This window comes from Parasteatoda tepidariorum, chromosome 6, assembly GCF_982258835.1.
Source record: "Parasteatoda tepidariorum strain Cologne lab strain chromosome 6, Ptep-v5.0, whole genome shotgun sequence".
Classification (NCBI taxonomy): domain Eukaryota; kingdom Metazoa; phylum Arthropoda; class Arachnida; order Araneae; family Theridiidae; genus Parasteatoda; species Parasteatoda tepidariorum.
Genome location: NC_141760.1, coordinates 45935279 through 45958775, shown reverse-complemented (window position 1 = coordinate 45958775; position 23497 = coordinate 45935279). Strand labels below are relative to the sequence as shown.

Here is a 23497-nt window from a genome sequence, read left to right as displayed (position 1 = left end):
CAGCAAGATTCAATTAATTTTTCAACTTTACTTCTGTTTAGACCAACTAATGAACAGGAAGTTCTTATTGAAGTGACTACCTATTGTATCCTTATCTTAACTGTAAAACGGAAAATCCATTTTAGCCGGTGAAACATTTCTCATAAATAAACAAAGTTTTTTTAATTTCAGAACCTCTTCTTTATGCAGTTAGGCGGAGACAAAAAAGCAACCAATATCCATTTAAACAGGGAAGTTTAACATTAGTTTCATATAAAATTATTTGATTCCATTAAATTTTATTCGTAGAAGCGGGTTATTCGATTATTAGATATGCAATTAAGTTATAACGACTGTATATATATATATAAATATTATCCTTTCTCTTTGAATACAAAATTTTACTCAAATTTACTTCCAAAAAATCCTGTTTCTTAATCTCAAATCTCCCAGCATACAATTCTGTATAAAAAATTATACAGAATAATACTCAACAAAGCAATATCTTCTCATTGATTAACACAGGGAGAGATCTGTTTTTGTCAAAGGAAACAAAATCAAATAAAAAGTTTTTTTTTAAAAAGAGAAAAAAACTATAACACAAAGGGAAGTTGGAAGAACGGGTCTGAAAATGCTGTCAGTTAAATAAATGTAAAAATCAATATGAAGATCAATAATTAAAAAACAAATAAAATGATGAAAAAATTCTAAATCAATACATTTAAATATATATGAAACAATAAAAAGATGAGAAATTATAAGCATGGTTATTAAATATATAAACTTTATTCAAAATATATACAGTATGCTTTACAGTTCTATTTCCAACAAACAACTATATGAGGATCCTTTTCCACTCTCTCATCCAAATCTTGATAGCTGATTCCTAAAATGCATAAAATTTTATTCACACTTGTCAAAATATGAAGCCATTTTATTTCTTTAGGAAATTAACAAAAAGCATTTAAAAAACAAAATATGAATAAAAATTTATGAAAGAATCCTATTTTACACCATATAACTGATTTAGCTTTTTTGTCTCTATTTCAGAACTATATAAAAAATAAAATAAAAATATTTTATACTAATTCAATAATAAAAGTGGGTAATCTTATTACATTTGATACAATGTTATACAACAAAAACTTTTGAAATGATAACCATGTTCTATTTTTACAGCCTGTTCTTGCTTGAAAATTCTTATTCTTATTTCTCTTTATGGAAACAAAATTTTATAACAAACCATTCAAGTAAGATGAAGATATAAAACTTCAAATGTAAAAAAAAATAATAATAATAAAAACTGTGTAAGTTAAATTCACATTAAAATAATTTACAAACAAATTATAGCTTCAACATGCAATTCTCTTTGTGAATCTCTTTTGAAAGAATATTCATGGTTCATAACAATGCCTTAGTTGCATTAAAAAAATAAAATTATAAAAACCAAAAAATAAAGGTAGCATATTATACCATAATGGCTGAAAGAAAGTCATTAGAAGACGATATAATCCAGTTTTCACGGGATTTATTACTCAATGCAACAGATTTGTTAGATTTCTACAGCCATATTATTTTCTTGTTTTTATTTAAATAATTTGTGACCCTTGATATGCATAATATTTTTTTTTACTTGATTTTCTCAAAGATTCTAAAGATATTCAGTGAGGTCATTAGAGAACACCCTGTATAAAAATTTTGGTCATTACCTAAATTGTATGATTAAAAATAAATTAGTTAAATAAAGACACATAGACTAAAATATTCCCTACCTGTTTTACAACAAATTTCTTCAAAGCTATATTTTCCATTGAAATATTTAACTAATGATCTTTGTCTTGAGACATTATCTGAAGAAATTTGAATCGGATACTTTTGGAGTTGCCTAATCAAACCTCTCATCAGTCCAAATTGTATTAGTTTTCTAAGGAGATAATATTTTTCATACAAATTCACAATCATCTAAAAATATGTACTGAAATAAACTAAAAAACCTTACAAGCTGAGAAATTTTGATTTGTAAAATAGTTCTTATAGACTCAAATCATACAAAAAATTATTTTAAAAATCAGATATGCATTCCCAAAACAAATTATACATAAAGCTACTATACTTCAGCAGAATAAATTTCTCATATTCAAAGAACACTATAGTGCAATTATCACAAGAATAAGCTTGGCAATATTGCACTGTAAATATCAATATTATTACCATATGATGTAATAATAAATTTCTTTATATATTATACCATATAAAATTGCATGTAATTATGAGAAATCTTTTAAAATTAACAAAAAAATTAAAGCAAAATATTTAAAAAAAGTATGTGAATCATAAAGAATATGTAAAGAAAAAATTACATGAGCACAAATTATAACAAACATGGAATTTTATGTACTAATTTTGCTTTATACTACTAAAGCATATTACTGTTATTTGAATAATACATATTTTGCTATTTCTTATATAAACAAAATAAAATAAAAACATAAAGAATCTAATAACGCAATGTTTTGTATGTATAATGTAATGTTAGTGTAAAAAACTACCATTACATATAAATAATAATATGTATGTTATTATTTATATATAACTAGATGTAAATCATATTACAAATAAATCACAGAGCATTTTTTGATTATATTAAATAGTTATACACTTACATGCAATAAATTTTTGTTGAACATATAAAAAATTAAAACATACCTTTCATCTATTCCATTAGCTCTGGGATTATTTCGCATACATAGAGTCTTCACATTTGTTTGGGGTGTTAATTGACAATAAAGAGCAAAAATGGATCGAAAAAAAGGTCTGTGACATCCTGTAAAAAATAATTTTTAATATTTGTCCAACCAATTATAATTATTGTAAAAAAAACTTATACAGAAACAAAAAACTACATTTATGGTATGAGGATATGTCATTTTAAAGACTAATAAAAGCAAAGCTCTAATCATAGATACTTTTATAATGTTAAGATGAATCTAGTTTTACAAAATTTTGTAAAATTACCATGGAATAAAATATAGACAAAATTTAGAAACTGACATGCTATAAATAAAGTAAGGCAAAAGGGACGAAAAATGTAATATTTAGTAATTTTTAATGTATTTTAATATGCTAATTGACATATTAAAATACATAAAAAAAAAATTATGTATTTTACTCCTCTTTTTTTTTGGGACAGTTAACTTCTATCAGTACTTAACTACTAAATTTAACCAAACATAACTTAACTAAAATTACTTTTATTAATATTGTAATAATTTTAAATATATATGATCATGAAAACTAAAGCTGTATTATCGCCAAAACTCGCCACTAGATGGCAGCTATGTTCATAGACACTGCCTATTTTGGTATTTTTCTCCAAATAAAGGTGATCAGAACAGTGTAGAGAGCGCTCGAGTATATATAGTTTTGTTTTCAGCACTGGCGTGCAGATGTTATAATGTTTCATTCAATAAAATGTTAAATTTTAAATATTTTTTTAGTTCTTTAATTTATTCTACCTAATAATATTATAACAAAACAAAGGTTAAAAAATAATTAAAAATCATGAACAGAGAGTGCTCATTTTATTTGACTTGATTTCAAAAAAACTGCTGATTTTATAGGATAGAAAATTTTTTTAAGTTTTCAGAGTTAAATTTTTTAAATACATACATACTCAAAGGTTGTATACATTTTAAAATTATATACAAAAAAAAGATGGACATGATTTCCACTAAAGCATACACGTAAAAGGTGAATCAGGTTTTCTTTAATTATAAAATTTTAAAAAAAAAGGGAAAGGTTTTCTTTAATTATAAAATTAAAGAAAACTTTTAATTTAAAAATTATATGAGATTTTTTTTAAACAGTTCAACAAAATTCTTAATTTTAATGAAACGCAAATGCTTTGTAGAAGAAACATTTTGATAAATTAATTTTTATAGTTTCAATGAGAATGAAGTTCTTTTTTTAGTTGTTTAAAAATGTAATGACATTTAGTACAATAATTTTTAAAAATGCTCTAATATTCAAAAAAATTAATTTGAAAATAGATAAATATTAATTTGAAATGCACCTGAAAAATTAAATTTTTTTAATTTTTTAAATTAGAAATAAAAAGGTATATACCTTGACGAGCAACATAATTTATACATTCTTCTTGTAAATCATAATTTTCAGCAAGATCATGCAATCTAGTTGTAGGCGTATAAACATTTGAATACATAAAAATTGGAATCAGAGTAACTACACCATAATACCTGAAATTTTCAAAAGTGCACAATGTTAAATAGATTGCCTTACTTAAAAATACTGACCTATAGTAAAATAGAGAAAAAAATTCCGAAAATATACTATAATTATATCATCCTTAAACATTAATGATCTGAAAAAATTCTAAATATTTAAATAATGAACATTGTCTTAAATTATGAACTAAAAAACAATTATTTTCAGTTTAATAAATATGAATGAAAATTACATTTCAAATTAGTTTATCTTTTTTAAATTTTCATTTAAAAGAAACAATATGAAAACAGATAAATGTCAAATTTTTACAATTCTCTCAATATAAGAAGGATAATAATGTTAAAGAAAACTATTTTAAAAATTTAAAACATATTTCTTCTTATAAAGTTTACAAACAACCAGAAAACATAATTCCACACTTTCCATGACAATAAAATGACAAAAGTATTTTTAGAGTACATGCAAATTAATAATTCAATATAAACATTACCACACCTGTATAATATACATGAATGCCATTCGAGGAAAAATTGTCATCACTGCAGAAAATTTTTTCACTATTACTAAAAAAGAAAAATAATCTGCCTCTTCAAAAAAAGTTTGTCTTTTTCCTAATTTTATATCAATCATCACATTTCGTATTCATGAGAAAAGCCACTATTATGATTCGTCTTCAAGTGACTAAAAAACTATACAACAGAATTTGTATTCACACGCTTTTAAAATTAAACATGGAGGTTTGTATTCACGTGATCTAAAAATTACACATTTCCAGAATTTAAACAAATAACATCACGCATTGATGCTTTTATTAAAATATTGATAATATTTTGTGAATCAATAATTCCTTCATACTTTTTTCTTGCTCAAATTTTAGGTATTTTTTCAAATATTTAAAAAATGTTTTTTGTACTTAACATTTCTGGATTTTTATTTTCCGCTTTTTTGATTCTTGACCTAACTCAAACCTGTGGTCTATAAAAATTAAGCTCTATAAAAAAAAAGCTCGATAAAAATTAAAAATTTTTTTAAAAAAAGCCGAGATTTTCAAACAAATTTCGCCAAAATGGGAATTACGCAAAAGGATTGAAACTACTTACTACCACTTTTTTTAAACTACTTTTTTAATTGAGACTTGTGTTCACATAAAGTTTTTCTTTTTATCTATGTTACATCACTAAAAAATTATAATTTCAAGTAAAAAAAGATAGATATGTTTATTATAAATGAATATGAAACAGTAAAATAAAAGAAACTAACACCATATTCTGAATAAAAGCTTTCACTAAATGTATCTCCACGCCAGCTTCAATTGCGATTTTTGAAACATGACGAAAACCATCAATGTATGGTAAAATCTGTAAGGAACAAAATAAATTTGAGTGAATATCTTTCCATAGTCATTAGAAATGAAAGAGTAACTAATACTATTTTAGAAATAATTAAAACTTTTTATAAATTACATGTCTGTGGTTTAAATATCTTTTACATAATTACAAGCATAAACAATTACTTTTTATAGCTTTGACTTTTTTAAAAATTATTATTATTTGAATTATTATTTATAAAATTAAGAAGGCATTCATACACTCTAGAGGAGAACTGCATAAAAAATTTACAAAGCTCTATAAAAAAATTTTCCTCTTAAAAGATGAGAACTTAGATTGCATGTTTCCTATTTATTTTACTAAAAACATTTGGTCAGAAATAAACTTTTCAATGACAAACTTTTTTTACAAAAAAAGTTTGACTTTTTTACAGAAATGAGCAAATAAAGAAAATGAAAAAGCAAATTATTTAAAGATTTGGCAGTATACAAGAAGAAATTGGCAGTATACAAAAAATTCATTACTACTTATGATAATTATTGAAACAATTTTCAGTCAGTAAATGTACAAGCATCTAATAGCTTAGATGTGTAGCTACGTGGAATAAACATTCATTTTACCAATTGGGTTAAAAAAAATTATGTTGTAAAGTAAGTTTTATTTAGAATTACCTTATCAACACCATTATCATACATAATGTTAAATAGCGGTAATGTTAGATATATTAGATAGGGGTTATCAAATTTAACAGTAATAAAAATCAAACTTATTGGGTTAATTAAAAATTTATTTGATAATAAATGCTTTTATGTATTTAATGACCAATGATATTTAAGAAGGAAAAGAATCAAGAATCTATAAGTGCAATTGAAATAAAAAGAAAATTATTTCCTATTTTTATACTAAATAAAAATTTAAAAAAGCAAAATATAATTAGGGAATAAAATTAAAAATTGAATAATTAATTATTAAGCTGGAGTTAACGCTTTAACAAAAAAACCTAATTCCCTCTTAAAACCTGTATAAAAAAGAAAAACTTAAAATGGGCATTTATTTCTGAAATTTAAAAATGTTAAACAACTTTATGAAAAATAAATAGATGCGAATGCACTTAAAATACACAACAAAGTGGCAAAAAGTAATTGTTTTTTTCCCCTTCTTTTACTATTTACAGCAGTTTCTGCGACATTGTCTTATCAAAGTGAAATAGGCACTTAATAAAAAATGTGAACTTTTACAGTCACATTTTTACAAAAATCGCACGCGCTCTATTTAACTTCCCATTTAGATATACTACTTTTCCATTTTGATAATGTTTTAAATGTGATTATTCAAATCATTTTACTTCAATTACTTACACAAGTTTAGATGGTTGTAACGGGTAAAACTATAAGACTATATATTACCACCTCAGACAAGATATACTAAAAATAAATTATTGTAGTGAAGTTTTTACATTACAAAAACTAAATGGAAAGTAAGTTCTTGAAGTCTTTAATAGTTGTGATTGTTGGGTTCCTAATAAAAGACCTTAGAATGATAGGGATAAACCATTAAAAAAAACGTTAGGGATAGAATTTTTTCTTTGTCAAGTTCCATTGTTTTCAGAAAAAAATAACCCTGGATATTTATTCCATATTTTCCGCCATTTTGAATTTAATAAATGCAGAATTTTAATAAGATTCAAATTTTTCGAGAAATTTAATGAATTAGTCAAAATTTTTAAATAATGAGGAACCTGCATGCTTTTTTTTATGCTTTAAAATGAAACATCGTGCCATTTTATAAAAATGGACACCAATTTCAGACCGGTGCAATAACTAGTTGTTTTGTTACTGATAGTTAAAATCGCTCGATTAGCCCCGCCCCCTAAATCGCTGCTAGGTTTCCCATCCGCTCTGATGACGTCACAGGATAGTACAACCATGACTCCCATCATGTTGTGAAACGGTAAAAGCATATGCCGCCCGAGTATAAATTCTGAAAAAGGGCTCCAAGCGAAAACTACAAATGTTGCTTTGTACTATGTGCAATAGTTCTATGTTACGTTAAACACGCCAAATAAATTATTTTTTAGTGTACCAAAAGGAGAAAAAAGACAAATTTGGTGCAAAGCCATCAGTTAAAAAATAATTAATTAATTTTATCTAAAAGAAAAAATTTTGAAAGTTAAAATAAAAAATGATAGGGGCTTAGCATTATTTACATTTTTTCAAAAAAAAATTTCAAGAAAATATTTTAGAAGTTAATAATAAAAAAGAATTTTTTAAAAAATTTTATTTACCTAAAAACTTATAATTCCAGGTCATATACCATTTATTTCATTCCCTCTAATTGGGATCAACTCATTAAATAAAAAACTTTCAAAACAGTTCAGACTTTTAAATGAATGAATCGGTATAAATAAAGAAAAATGAATTTATTTCAAAAGTTATTGAAAAAAAAGTAGTTTCGACATTTATTTTTTCCTTCCTCAATTTTATTTCATTATGCTGAAAGGTGCCCACAAAAATTTTCTCAAGATGGAGGATGCAACTGATATACACTACATATATATTTAAACTATACGAGTATATATGATATAAACATGAAAGAAAAAGAAAATTTTTAAAAATGCAATTCAAATTAAAACGCCTTTGTAACACATTTCTAGAAAGGAAGCTTATGGTTTAACTCCTTCTGCTCGTTGTGTTACTATACTTTGACGTCATAAGCAAACCCCGCCTCATTTTGTGTCATGTGAAGCTAGTTTCGTTTCCAGCTAATTTTAAGTTAAGTTTTTTTCAATATTCGGGTCAGTTTTTTAAATTTTGAATAGATTTTAGAGAGTTTTAAGATATAGACTATTTAAAATAATCAACATTCTGCGATTGCCCAACGCATGCAGGTTCCTCATTGAAGTTTTAGATAGTTAAAAAATACTTAAGAAATTGTTAGATTAAATACTCTAGATTTAGAAGCAGAGAGCTAAAATTCAAAATTAAAAGAAAGAAGAAAAATAATGGGGTGACTTTGGCAGAAAATTTAAAATAGGAAATGATGATTAAAAAAATGTTCCTTAAATTATATTTGAAATATGAGCGAAACATATAAATGTAAACAGTACAAAAAGTCAACTAAAATTAGTTTACATAAATATAAAATAGGGATCTAGATACACTTTTATTACTGCAAATAATTTATGCGTGCAAATTATAAAACTCTATAGCAGCATGCATTCTATCATTCATAAAGGCATTTCTATTGCCATTGCAAGCTTAAAAGGGAAAAAAATTATGAAAAAATATATCCAATATTAAACATTTTTCTTAAAAAAAATTGCAGAAATCAATATGCAAAGCACTCTATTGGATTTTAATTTCTGTGATAACAAACCAAAAATATTTCAAGCACTTCATGCAGAGTATTACAGAAATTGTACTTACCAACATTACAGTCAAATCCCACTATAGCAGCAAAAACGAACAATTAGTTAGGTAAATAAACTTATCACACATTATAGAAAGAACTATTTTTTTAAAATCTTCTTGCATAAAATTTTAAAATTATTATTGCCTTAAGTTTAAGAACTTAATCACTGACTTAATTCATTATTTTTATTTTTCGCAATATATATTGATATATGGTTATCTGAAAACAGAGCATATATTAATTCTCTTATTCATTATTCTATCAGTTTAAGCCCACATTTTACAGGAAAAAAATAAAAAGAACCAGTTTAACATGAATTTCTCCCTTCCAAAAATTACTATTTTTAATAAATTGTCTTCAATCAAAACGAAATAAAAAAAAGTTTTTGAAACATGCTATAAAATTTATATTTATAACAAGATACAAGATAATAAAGCTGATTAAGAATTTTTTTTTTCCTTCAAAAACTCTTTTAAAGTTGAAATATCATCTTTATGCAGATATAAATGAATCCATTAAATAGACTAAGTTAGTTAACATTGCCTTAAAATAAAATTACTCATATTTATTCATTAAATAGAAATCTTACAAGCTACTAGTATAATGATCACAAAGCGATGATACAGATGCATATAAACATAAAAACATAGGTATAATGCGTACACATAAAATTTAAAAACACAATACTAAACTTTTCATCATCTTTTGATTTAATGTTCTTACAGTTTAAGCTCTCATTTTTAAGCAAAACAAATAAAATAAATTATTTTCAAGTAATAACTAAAGTTAGAAATGTAATAGCTAAATTTATTCACAATTGGAAAGTACTACTTACTTCATTGCTATAAATTATTTACATAGAGGAGAAAATGGAATTAACAAATAATAAATATGACAAACAGACAAGTACACATTCTCTATACAATATATGAACTATTTCCTTAATGAAATCTGATAATAAAATTTAAAGCAGAGTTTAAAAGTATTAAAGAAAATGAAATATTTTAAAATATTTTATTGTTTTGACAAAATACTTCTTACAAGGAGAAAAGTCAAATATAAAAGAAAAGTCCTATCACTGATCTTTTTATAATAATGCATTGTTATAGAAATAAGTACTAATAAAGTTTTTAAAAAATTATAAATTTTAAAACTTTGTATTTTTAAAAAATTTTGCACCATAATGTAAAGATAAATATCAATGTGTAGGCATTGCATGGGTTGATTTGTAAAATAATGATATTCTTTCAGAGAGTTCAACTACATAATCAGATAATAAAAAATACACCACAATTGATGGAGCATCAGAAAAGACCTATATTCTTATACAGGGGTTATTTCAAATGAAATCCAATTTTTATTGCAACATTTATGAGAGGGGAACCAGGATAATTATTTTATAAACAAGAATAAAACTAATAACAGCTTACAGTCCTCATAATAATCTTCAGCATTTTAACAATGTTTCAGATTAAAATTCTTCAGATTTTTTATTTACATATATATACAGTAGAGCGCCGATTATCAGAGCCTTTATTATCCGAACTGCAACTGAATTCGTTTTTTTTTTTTTTTTGAAGTTTAGAATACTTTTTAACCTATCGACAATTTTTCGAAATTGAGAAGAATAAATAATACCCCCTACATCTGAAGACCATATTTAATTTACAACCTTTTTAGCAGTTTTCTTATAGTAGCCATACATACATGTATTGTGATACAGTTAAACCTACATACCCCTTTAGCCCTTTAAAACAGAAAATTATCTTCCAAGAATGCAAGCTTCATTTTGATAGTCTGCAATGGTTGGAATGCAGAAGGAGTTTATGAATTGATAAGTTCTGAAGTTCTATAATTGGGGAATGGGTAGTTGTAACTTATGGTTAATAATTAGTGAATACAGTGCTTGGAATCTTAAATCTTGGAATAAAATTCTTAACAGAAAAACAAACGAAACTAAAGTTTCTGAACCAGTAGATCTTTCGGATGAAAATGATGAAATTATTGCTGAAATTTTGAATGAAAATCGGAACTCTACAGACGAAGTGAAAGAAGTAGGTGATCAAGTTCAAAATAGTGGACCTTCTCATATAGAAGCATGCAATCCATTAGATTTCGCAATGAATTGGCTAGAACGTCAAAATGATGTTGATCCAGTTCAGTTGATTTATTTATGAAGAATAAGGGATAAATGGCTGCTGAAAAAAACGATATGGGATAAATGGCTGATAAAAAAAAATGTGTCTTCTTTGAAACGAGATCTTTGCTGGGGTTTTTTTTTGCAATGGAAAATAATGAAAAATGTTTTAAAATCAGTAATTGACAAAAAAATTATAAAAAACTGAAATATGATAAAAATAATTCAAAATGAAAAAAAAAGTTTAAAATTTTTTTTTATTAAAAATATTTAAAAATTTAAAAAGGAAAAAAATTTTAAACACGCCAGAGCTATTTTAGATAGTACTGCCAGTCCTAAGCCTACAAAAGGTGCGAAGGGAAGTTAATGCATAAATAATAATCATTTACACTAGATTTTAAACAACTTTCCAATTATCCGAACTTTTCATTATCCGAACCATGTTCGGTCCCGAGCAGTTCGGATAATCGGCGCTCTACTGTATATATATATACACAGTTGAACCTGTCTATCACGAACCTCTTTATCTCGAAAACCTCTATATCTCAAAATTTCTAAAATTCTCTACGTTTTGTCTAAAATCAATGTATTTTCCATGTTTAAGTCAAAAACTTATTTTCAAAACCTCTATTTCTCAAATTTCTAATAATAGATCATAAATGTCAAAACTTTCTTTATCAGTAGAACTTGCAGACAGAGATGAATCTCATGAGCCCACAGGAAATAGGGATGAACAGGTTGGGGGTGTTTCTTGGAATTTCAATCACTATCCCTGCACTTCCTTAACTAGAAAGGAATGTAATGATTCTGACAGTAAGTGAAGGGTTAATGAGTAGTGATCACTAGGGATTAACTTTTCAACATAGATAAGAAAGCTAAGAATAGAAATTCATTTTCACCTCAAAATTGCAACCAATGGATCAAAGGATAATTAGGAGTTTTAAAGTGAAGTATAGAAAACAGTTGGTACGCAAACTTGTAGATGCCATTGATGAAAAAAGTTCTCTTCCAAAAATAAAGATGTTAGATGCTATCAGAATTATTGTTTTGCCTACAGAAATGTGTCTCTAAAAAACATCCAAAATGGTTTTAAAAAGCTGGTTTTAAGAATAGCTGTGAAGATGATGAACAAGAGGGTGAAGGCATCAGTAAAGAAGAAGAAACTGTCGACGCTGAAAATGCAGTGACAGATTTGCCAGAATAGAATGCAATAAAACCAGGATTTAATGTTAACATTAACTTTGAAGATTTTTACAAGGGGACAACTGCCTGGCAACATGAGGAACATCAACAGATGCAGAAATCATAGATAATGTCAGATGAAGAGGAAGAAGCTGAAGATCATATTGATGAACCAAAAGTGAATGCAAAAGAGGTAGAAAAAGCAGTACAATTCTTATAAACTATTCTTGAATCTCAGGAAAATGTTGGCTATTGGATTTGCGATCTTTTTAGCCTTAAAAGAATAATCGAAACAAATAATGTTATGCGTCAAAATTCTCCGAAAAATTTTTTTCAGTGTTAAACGTATGTTAGGAAAATGTTATGTGAATAGATGTATGTGGTTTTTAATTTAAAGAAGTGCCTATATTTTTCTATTAAAAACAATTAAAGCATTTTTCATAGAATTTCTTAAATAAATTTAATTTTTTAAAGTACCTGTATAACTCGAAACCTCTTTATCTCAAATCTTTCGCCTTTAATGTGAAATTAAAGATAAACAGGTTCGACTGTAAGTATATATATATATAAACTATTGGATTGCCAATAATAGAAAAAAATCATTGCAGAAACAAATATTTTTATCATGATTTCAAAATTATCTTAAATTGAGTTATAAGTATAATTCAGTTACATAAATAATTATTTTCAGTTTAACATAGCATTTCTGTAACACTTAGTAAACATTGATTAATAGAGTTACGGTCAAATTGTAAACCCTAAAGAAAAAATATAACATAGTGGTTTCAAAAAGTTTTAAAATTACGATAAGCATATCTAATGGAAATAAACATACTTGTTGCATAGTAATATCCCAATCTGTAGGTAAAACAGGAAATTTTCTCTCAGTAAATATAGGAACATCCTGGTCTTTTACTTCAGGTGGTTTTGGATAAACTCTGATTACATTCAAAAAAATAGTATTGGAAGCATCTAAAATATAAATTATTTTTGTACAATGTTTAATTCATCTTTAAATAAACATTTTCCATAATTTTTATTTTCTACATAAAAGGAGTATAATTGAAACATGAGAAAAATTAATGTTTGATTAATTAGTTTCTTCATTCACAAGTTATTTCTTTTTTAAAAAAATAATTAATTTGAAATAATCTATGATCAGAAAATAAAGCTATTTTGAATAAAAGCTATTTTGAATAAGATTTTCCTATTATGAATATCCAATGGGAGGATACAAATTTGTTATGCAGAAAAACAACTAGTTGAAACGGGGAGAAATTCCAGATCAAACAGACATAAGGTAAAAAAAAAACAGAGAATTTTCTGGAAGTATAACAATGGGATGGGAGAAGTTTAAAAATATGAAATCATTAAGAACCTAAATACTTTGTATGGACTTCTAGTGATAAAATAAAAAGTAAATTGAAATTTATTCTACATTTTTCATATTATTATTTGAATTGTTGAATATGTTCTCCTTACACATTATTGTTGGCCAGAATATAGAAAGCAATATGTCTACGATAAAAAATGTATTTCAACAAAAAATAAGTCAAAAATAATAATACAAAACAAATGAAATAAAACAAAAATACGACCACCGAAGCCGACGTCTTCAGGGGGTACCGGCCCCGGTAGCCATTAAAAACAAAACCATTTCTATTTGAGGGAGAAGCAAAAGCTTAAAATATCTCCCTCAGTACCCCGATGGTTTTGTATAGAGGTCCAGGAAAAACAAGATACATTCAAAAGAATAAACAAATTACGAAAAGAAAATCAATAAAAATCATCAGAAAATTAAAAACTCACAGTCACAGGTCAAGAATCAACTTCAAAAGCGGAGGAAAAGAAAACACTAAAAACTGAAAAACAACGCCCCCTATAATAATGCGCAGTAAAAGTTTAAAAATGATATGAAAAGGTCAGGAGAAGGAGATACGTAGATAAATTAATAGAATGCTTAACTGGGGCTGCTCAGTTAAGACTAGAATTGCGCCCTGTTAAAAGAAAAAATATAAAAAAAAACTAAAAACCATCAATCATTTTTTTAATTAAAAAATTAACATTACAAAAATTAAAAGGAAAATCATTTTTACTCAAATTATTTAAAAAATTATCCACAGCTTCTCGAAAACTTTCAACATTATTACAAATTTTCTTGATCCTAACTAATTGCGAAAAAACAAGATTTTTGAATATTTTACTACACAAATTAGTTTTAAAGTTGCAGAAAAAAATAACATAAAATTAAAGGCTTTTCTTTTATCAAACACACCAATTTTAATAAAATTGTTAACAATATCAATTTTAAAATCTAAATATTCAATATTAAAGCAATTTTCATTAGTTTTTTTCAGGACCAAATCATCAGGATAAATTGTATAAATAAAATTAAAATCGTCACAATTAAACAAAATCAAATCATCAATGTATCGGAAAGCATTAAGTACTTTATGTTCAAGAAATTTAGCCTCAAAAAAGTGCAAAAAAATGTTGGCAAAAGCCCCAGAAAAGGAATTACCTTGTGGAATTCCAATAATTTGTTTATAAAAATCTAAACCATTAAAAAGAACATTCTCAAAAAGATTAAACTTGCATAAATCTAACCAGTTAAACCTATCAATTTTTTCATCAAATAAATACTTGTCATAAATACCTTCACATATCTCAATAATTTTTTCATGTGGTATGCTGGTATACAAATTTTCAAAATCAAAAGTGTTAATGCTGGAAATATCATTACTTTTAATAAAATCCAAAACTTCAACATTACTTTCAATAATAATATTTTTCTCTTTTTTAATTTTAAGCAAAATAATTTTTAAAAAACAAAAAAACCTTTTACTAATATCAGAATTATAACTATTAGTACCACATGCTATAAACCTAAATTTAATTGGATTTTTATGAAATTTAACTATTGGAAATAAATATGGAAATGTAATCCTATTTAATTTAAATTTTAATTTTTTACTAAATGCAATAATTCTTTTTTCAATAACTTTTTTATCTTCTTTTAACTTTAAATAGGTATTATTTGCATTATATTCTCCAATAATCAATTTTTTAAAAAAATATTTACACATAATACAAAAATTATTTGAAGCTTTATCTACAACAGTAACAATGAATTTATCCTTAAGATTTTTAATTTTTCTAGATAAATCATAATCAATAAAAGTACCTTTAGGAAAAGAACTAAAACTGGTATTAAATAAATTAAATCTAACCCTTTCAATAATTTTAGCTTTCCACTCAGAAAAACCTTCAACAGGCCAATGATATTTTCTGGAAATTTTTGCAATAAAAAAATCTAGATCTTTTTTAATGGATAAAATAAAATCTTCTTTTTTCATCTTAACTCTGGTTCTAAATTTTGAACCCTTACTTAAAATGCTAATTAGATCCTGATCACCCACAATTTCCAAATTTCCGGTAATAACATGTCCATAATCATTATCAATAAATTTTGAAAAACCCTCCTCATTACAATAACAATCAGATTTAGAAATACAATTAAGATTTCGACTTAAAAAATTATAATTACACACCTTTTTCCTAAGTGTAGAAGAATATTTAAAAGCAGCAGTAACTCTAATTTGTTCTAAAGGAAAGAAATCAGAAAGACCATGAATAATCTGTGGTAACTTAGCATTTTCAAAATCCTTATCATGAAAATTAATCGTACAAAAAACCCTTTCGACTTTAGAAACATTATTAAAAAGCAAATCAGTTTTATTAACACCAATTTTTGATTTAATTAAATCCAAAACTATAAATTTAACAAGTTCAGTATCAAATTTAATTTTAGAACCAAATTTAATAAGGAAATATTTTAAAATTTTATTTTTAAAACCAAAAATATATTTCCTAATAGTGAAAATATTATTCAAATTAACAGGTAAGTTACAAAAATTCGAAAACTCATCAAACTCAATAAATTTACCCTTACCTTTTCCACCTCCCCTTTTACTTCTAAATTTTGAATCACAAACACCAGGAAAATCAAAAACTTTTAATTTATTATAAATACAAAAATCTTCAGTATTAACAGTACCTTCCCCATTAAATTTACTATTTAATCCATAAGGAAAAAGAGTCTTAAGACTACCAATGTAAATATTTTCTAAATCAAGTCTTTTATCTAAATTTTCCATAAAATCCAAAATAAAAAGAGCAACATTATTAAAATCATGAAATTGAAAATGTAAAATTTCATAATCCGTGGAACAATTACTATTTTTAAAATTTTTATAGCTGATCTGTGGGAATTAATCCGCTTATGAAATTCAAGACCTGTCTGACCAACATAACACAAATTACAACAATTGCACTGAATTAAATAAATAATATTAATACTTTTACAAAAAAATACATTAGAATGACTGTCAATTTGAGAACTATCAGCCAAAGGACAAGTTTTACATTTTTTATTACAACATTTCTTAAACTTTTTAAATTTTTTTATATTTTTAAATTTATTTAAACAAAATATTTGACTTAGTAACTTTTGTCCGAAGTAATCCCTAAGTCAAGACTAACTTCAGTGCTCCTTGTTTGGGCGCGCGACGAGCCAGGCGCCATAAAATATTTAACTAAAATAATATCAAAAATAATAACTAATATATTAAACTTTGAAAGATACATCTTTCTTACCTTCAAAAATTAAAAAAAACTTAATATAAATTGAAATGATTCTAATAAGAAAATTATCCTACATATCAATTGAAACTGAACTTAATTTATTTTTCAAAATACATATATGATACAAAGGATAACTGAATAAGTTAAAGCTAAACTAAAATAATTTCAAACTATTTTTTTAGAAAATAGTGTGTATCTTTGACTTGTATAAGCTTATGCTAAAAAAATCATTAAGTTATCAAAAGAGTATATATATATATATATATATATATATATATATATATATATATATATATATATATATATATATATATATATATATATATATATATATATATATATATAAACAGCAGTAAAACTACTACTAATAAAAAGAGAGAGAAACTTACTTATTGGTATAGAACATTGACCAGTTTTGTTGAGCTCGTGCCTAATATTGTCCATTATACCAGGAAGTCTAGCTTTGGTTTCTTCATTAACTAAAAATCCATCTTCCAACTGTATGAAAAGAAAGTATCACAGTTAACAATTTGTTTAGTAATTATTCTCTAAAATCAGTTTCTTTAAGTGGTCACTTATATATTCAATAATAAAAAAAGAAATAATATTTAGATACACATAAACCTTGGTAAAAGTTTTGAAGAACAGCATGATAATTCAAAAATCTATGCTATTATGATGGTAAAAATAAAAACACAATTAGAAATTGTGTTAATATTGATTTAAATCTAATAAAGTCACAAAAATTAACCGTATAAAAATTCAATGTGCCACTAACATGCCGTTTTACATTGTTCAAACAAAGAAAAATAATGAAGTCTAATAAAAGTTTATTTTAAATGATTTTATCATATCTGATGTTTGTGAAGCATTTTAAAATAGTTTAACATTTTAATTACAACATTAATTTTGGAAGGAAAAAGTGCCTTAGTTAATCAATAACCCCCTGAACTATTCTGGGAAATTCTAGGAAGGAGTTACTAATGAATGGTTCTGAAATTAATATAAAATACTTAAGTATGAAAAGTATTAAACAGGCGGTGGCAATACCTACCAGTAAAGAACAGGTTGTTTTGGAGCTTTTTTCTTCCTCTATACCACCCCTATACCATTATTTTGTCCTTGAAAAAATACATGAGACACAAAAAATCATTTATAAAAATGTCAAGTGTATGTCTTGAAGAGATTCAAGAGATTTTTTTACCTTTAATTGAGAATTTCTTTGATGTAATATTACAAATTAATGTTTGTATTCATTTAAGAGAGTGTCTGCCTAAAGTTATAATGGTTAATTCATAGAAAACTATTGGAGGTTTTTTTGAAAATTTTCCTTAATTTGAAGGGTTTGCAAATTTGAGGTTTCCTGGTACATTAATCTAAACATTTAATATTTTTATTCTATGCTGTAAAGAACCTTTAAATAAAATATTCAAATTATTGGTGAACATTTCCAAGATTAAGACATGGAAAAAATTACTCCATATTAAAAAAAAAAATTATCTAAACATGAAGATGAAATATTTTAGTGAATATTTTCCTGGTCTCATTCACTGGGCATTTAGCAAATAAACCCACATTTGAAAAGAAAAAACTTGTCATAACCTTTATATAGTCTTTAAAATTGATCTGAAAATTATTGAACCAAACTTTACAATACCTTCTAACTTTATAACTGATATGTCAACTCGGAAGAAAAAACTAAGTTAATATTAAGAATAATACAAAAATTGATAGTATTTTTCTTACCTCTAATTTTACCAGGTAGTTTGCTAATTTTCTGACAATGGGTTCATACTGAGTTGTTTTCTTTGATGCATCACACACAAAACATAGATTGAATATTAATCTATTCCGGGGATATTTCTGATTTTCAATATGAATGGGGTATCCTATGATCTTGTCCTTTTTGGAATTACTAGAAGAAATTAAAGTTTGTAAATTAAGCACCATATTGATGAAATTGATATAAAGCAGGGTTGGCAGGTTTTTGACATGTGACAGTTTTTGACGGTTTAAACCCTGGTTTAAACCGTCACGTCAAAAACCTATATTCATATGTGAAATTTAATTAATACATAAAATTTATATATTTTTTATAAAGGATAGTGTTTCTAAATATGTTCTAGAAAATTTTGAGGAAACACTTATATTTTGAATAGTAACCAAAATCTTGTACTTTTGAAAGCTCACATCTTTTGTAATATTATGTATTCATTTTCATGTGTTATTGAAAATCTGCAGTGATATTATTAAGAAATTTATTTATAACCAAATTTAGTGTATAGTATAGATTATACTAAAAATTAGACATTTTTAAAGATAAACATTAGACATCTTTTAAAGAAAAATCTTTTTAATATTCTTTTAAATCTTCTTAATAATCTTTTTAACATAAGACAATACAAATTTAAGTGCTTTCTGTTAAATACACAGAGTAGTTAGTGTCGATTTACAGTATATTCAGCCTATTCATTTACTGTGCTGAAAATTTAGTTTATCCAAATACTTGTGAATTTCATTTTGCTTAATACTATATAGTTTTGTTGAATATCTAAATATTCAGCTGTTGAATAATTACTTCTTGCTTTCAAGATATGCATTATTTGTAGTCTTAATACAAGTGGAGAAAAAAAAATTAAGAGATAAAAATTGTTTTAAAATGATAAGTGTAATAATTATAAATAAATATAATAAACAATATGAATTACATTTATCATTATTCACAAATATAACTACTTTTAAATTCAAATTAACATACTGGATAATAAAGATATTCGGTATAACATTAAAAAAATTTTTTATACACTTGTATCAAGTTTGTATTTATACAACATAACTTGTAAGTTCCTTACAAATATAAGTTATATGTTCCTTATATGTCAAAAATGCATAATAATAAACTTTTAATTTTCTTAAGTATCAAAAAAAAAAAAAAAATTTTTTTTTCAAAATACAAATATTTAAACAATTTTTGCACAAAATTTTTCTGCACATGCATTTGAATATAAATTTCTGAGATTTTAAATCTGTTATTTTACCTTAATTTTAATTAAAAAATATTTTAAAACCTGCTGATTTCCTATAGTATAATTAAATTTCAATATACTGCATGGCAACTGTTGGTAGTTTTGAAGTTTATACATTTTCTTGGCAAACTTCAGTGTTTGACGGTTTAAACCGATATTATACCCTTGTCATGTCAAAAACCACTTTTTGACGTCAAAAACCCAACCCTGATATAAAGACTTTCAAAATGTAAATAAGTCCTTACGAGTTCACATTTTAAAGATACAAAAATATACAAAGTAATAGTATCAGAATAAAAAAGATTTAATTTTATAAATAATGTATAGAAATAAATTTATGAAAAGTTCTTATTTGCAGTTTAAGTTTTTTAAAAAAAAGTTTTTTTTTCAAAAATGAGAAATAGTATAATTCTTACATGCCTCTCAATTTATGAAAGATAAAATTAAAATACATATCTACAACAGTTTCTTGAAAAATAAATTGAAAAACTTTTCTATCATCAACTAAAAATCTCCCAAAAAAATTTATTATTTTCATTTTTAACTTAGCTAGATTTAAATAGATGTTAATTCATAAAAATTCTCTTCATTTCTCTGAAATATTTAGGGGGAGTTTAATAAATTTCTATTAGCAAGGTCAAATATAACATTCCTTTTACAAAGTAAGCTTTTGGGAGAGTAGAAAATAGAAATAAAGTAACGAAGCACTTAGAACCATTTCAAGTAACAAAGTGTTTATGCATAATTTATATAGTTTATACATTATTGAAAATGTTAGTTAAAAAAATCCTACTAGCACTAACTTAAAAGAGCCATTATATCTCCTTATACAAAATGGAATAAATTTCTGAAAAATAATATTTTTCAGTAGGGTGACCCGGGGTAATTCACGATCACTCTGTTTCTGGGGTAAATAATGATCACCTAAGTTTTATTCAAAAATTTTTTTTTTATAAATGTGAGACATGGACAAGAATGCTTGTACACTTTACTAAAGTATAACTACATTTACTTAATAATAGTTTTTTGTTAAATCTAACAAAATAAGTATATTTTAAACTGCTTTCTCTATTTTCCATTTCAAAGATGGGTTTCAAAATGTGCACATTTCTGTGCACCTTCTCTTAATAATAAATATTTTGAGTTGCTTTCTTTTTCTTTGATATAAAAATAGTGTAAGCTTTCGCTTAATTGTTTCACATCTACTGTAAACATTATAATTTATTATAGGAAACTATATCAAATGTTGCCCCCTACAGATGGGGTAATTATTGATCACTGGGGTAATTCCTGATCAATGTCATTTCTTCTTATAAATAGTATAAAAAATAGGAAACTATATCAAATGTTGCCCCCTACAGATGGGGTAATTATTGATCACTGGGGTAATTCCTGATCAATGTCATTTCTTCTTATAAATAGTATAAAAAATAGCTAATAAATAGCTAATTGTCTTTTCTTAAATAGCAGTTCATATTTATTAAGTGGAACAACTATAAAATATATTCTAACTGTAAACACAAACTTTGTTTTTAACTGTATACAAGACAAATGTGTTCCGATTTGCTCCATTTCTAGTTTGTCTTACCTTGCTTCTATCTTAATTTTATGTGTGTACATTGTTAGAATAGTTTTAAAGTTTATAAATTAGCCTAATATAAATATGGAGAAAAATTATGAGCCTAAAAAGGATACTAAGCTTCTAGAAAGCAAAATGAGTGAATTTCCTGTAATGATTGAAAATGAAAATTTCAGTGTGAGAGCTGCTGTCAGAGTTGTTGACATACTGTACTTAGCTTTACTCTCACATAATTAAGTTAAAAAATCCAGCAAAAGTAACCCATGTAGGAACTCTTTCTTATATTCCAGCAGAACATGAGAATGAGTTGGATGCTTGCCTAAAATGTATCGCATGATGCAAAGATTTTTGGAAAATTTAAAATGTTAATCTTTATTCCTGCTTTTAAATAAATCATTTTATTAACTGCTTAAACATATCTTTTTGGTTTACTTGTTTGACCTTGATGTCTAATTTGTTAATTACGATTGTATAATTATTTTCAAGCAGCCCCTTAACTATAAAAACTGCTGATCAGTATTTACCCCAGAAGTGATCAGGAATTTCCCCAGAAATGATCAAGAGAAGGGGTAATTCCTGATCACTAAAAATTTAAAATTTTTTTAAATTCTAATTAGATTTTCAAACAAACGAAGGTAGCATAGGACTCATCTCATATACCCTCAAACTTCCACTAAATATTAAAATTCTATCTTGAATAGTTTTTTCACAAAATAGATGTTTGCAGTTTTTGATTAGGAATTTCCCCAGGTCACCCTACAAGTTGTCAGCATTAAATCCGCAAACAAATTTAAAATGACATCTAAGAAAAATTTCAAAAACTGATATGTTTTTGTTCAGACGAAGTTTGAGTCATCTTTACAAGTTACACCAAATAAAACTACAGATTTCAAGTTTTGGGGGAGATTTCCATATTGTGATCTGTGCAGAATAATGGCCAAGTCTTGGCAACTTCCAGGCAGCAGCCTGCGAGAAACTAAAGAAAAAAACATCACAGAAAGGTACCAAGTCAAAAGGTATAACTTGTAGCCACCCCTGGGCAAACATCTACACATTTTTTGTAAACAAATTTGCAAGTTTAAAATCTATTTGGCACCTTGGCGATTGTAATTGGGGAGACAGATCACTATATGGAAATATTCCCAGGTTTTTCTTGCAGTTTAGTCAAAAATTGGAAAGATTTCCTTAGTGAGACCTGCAGTAGAATAATTGTCAAGTCTAGGCAACTAAGGGGCAGCAGCCTGTGAGAAACTTAAAAAACATGATGAGCCAACTTAAAGGTAATGACTCGTAGCTACCCCCTCCCCCCTTCTGGAGTAAATCTCTCCATTTATTTTCTTTAATCCACTTAGCACCTCGGTGATTGTAGTTGTCGCGACATATCACGAGACAGAAGTGACACAGAAACGAATCAAATAACTAAATGCACATGATAAAGATGCATCCCTCAAAAATTAAAAAAAAAATTAAACATAAATAATACTAAAATTTTGAATTTGCATGTAATTAGTAAGAACAACTTACACTACCATAATCTTTCGCTGCAACTCTTCTTTGGGAATTAAATAGCACACAAACGAATCAAATAGCTTATTTGCAAAATAGTCAGTTGGTACCTACATAATGATAAATAAACAATTAATTTAACTCGTTATTACAATACACAAAGATACAAACAAATAAAGATATACTTTTTAACATATTTTTGAAATTCAAGAACTACAAAACCAAAACAAATTCTATTTATAAAATTACTCACTTGAAAAGTTATTTTAGGCCCAGTTACAGGATGAAATTCACAAAAAAATATACATTTTACATCACTTTCTTCTAGACATTCATTAATTCCATACATTGTGACATAAGAAAATCGTATACAGTTTAAAAAAAAAAAAAAAATCAGCAGACTAAATGACAAAAACAAACATTTTTGAAGATTTGAAAACGCTTCCTACTGCTTATTTTT

General features: G+C 25.6%; 1 protein-coding gene across 2 annotated transcripts; it reads right to left on the bottom strand.

Annotated features, from left to right (window-relative positions):
• Nucleotides 1-746: 746 nt before the first annotated feature.
• Nucleotides 747-23482, bottom strand: Nprl2 (Nitrogen permease regulator-like 2). Of its 2 annotated transcripts, XM_043039437.3 has the most exons (11): nt 23291-23482; nt 23056-23147; nt 18673-18841; nt 17316-17424; nt 13118-13254; nt 8978-8998; nt 5485-5582; nt 4105-4235; nt 2686-2803; nt 1752-1903; nt 747-865 (listed from the first exon to the last, which is right to left on the bottom strand). In XM_043039437.3, the coding sequence occupies exons 1-11, from the start codon at nt 23384-23386 to the stop codon at nt 798-800; spliced, it is 1191 nt and encodes a 396-aa protein (XP_042895371.1). In that variant the 5' UTR covers nt 23387-23482; the 3' UTR covers nt 747-797. The 2 variants fall into 2 exon arrangements, with proteins under 2 accessions (XP_042895371.1, XP_042895372.1); XM_043039438.3 differs by lacking the exon at nt 8978-8998 and having other exon boundaries at nt 23291-23481.
• Nucleotides 23483-23497: the final 15 nt, after the last annotated feature.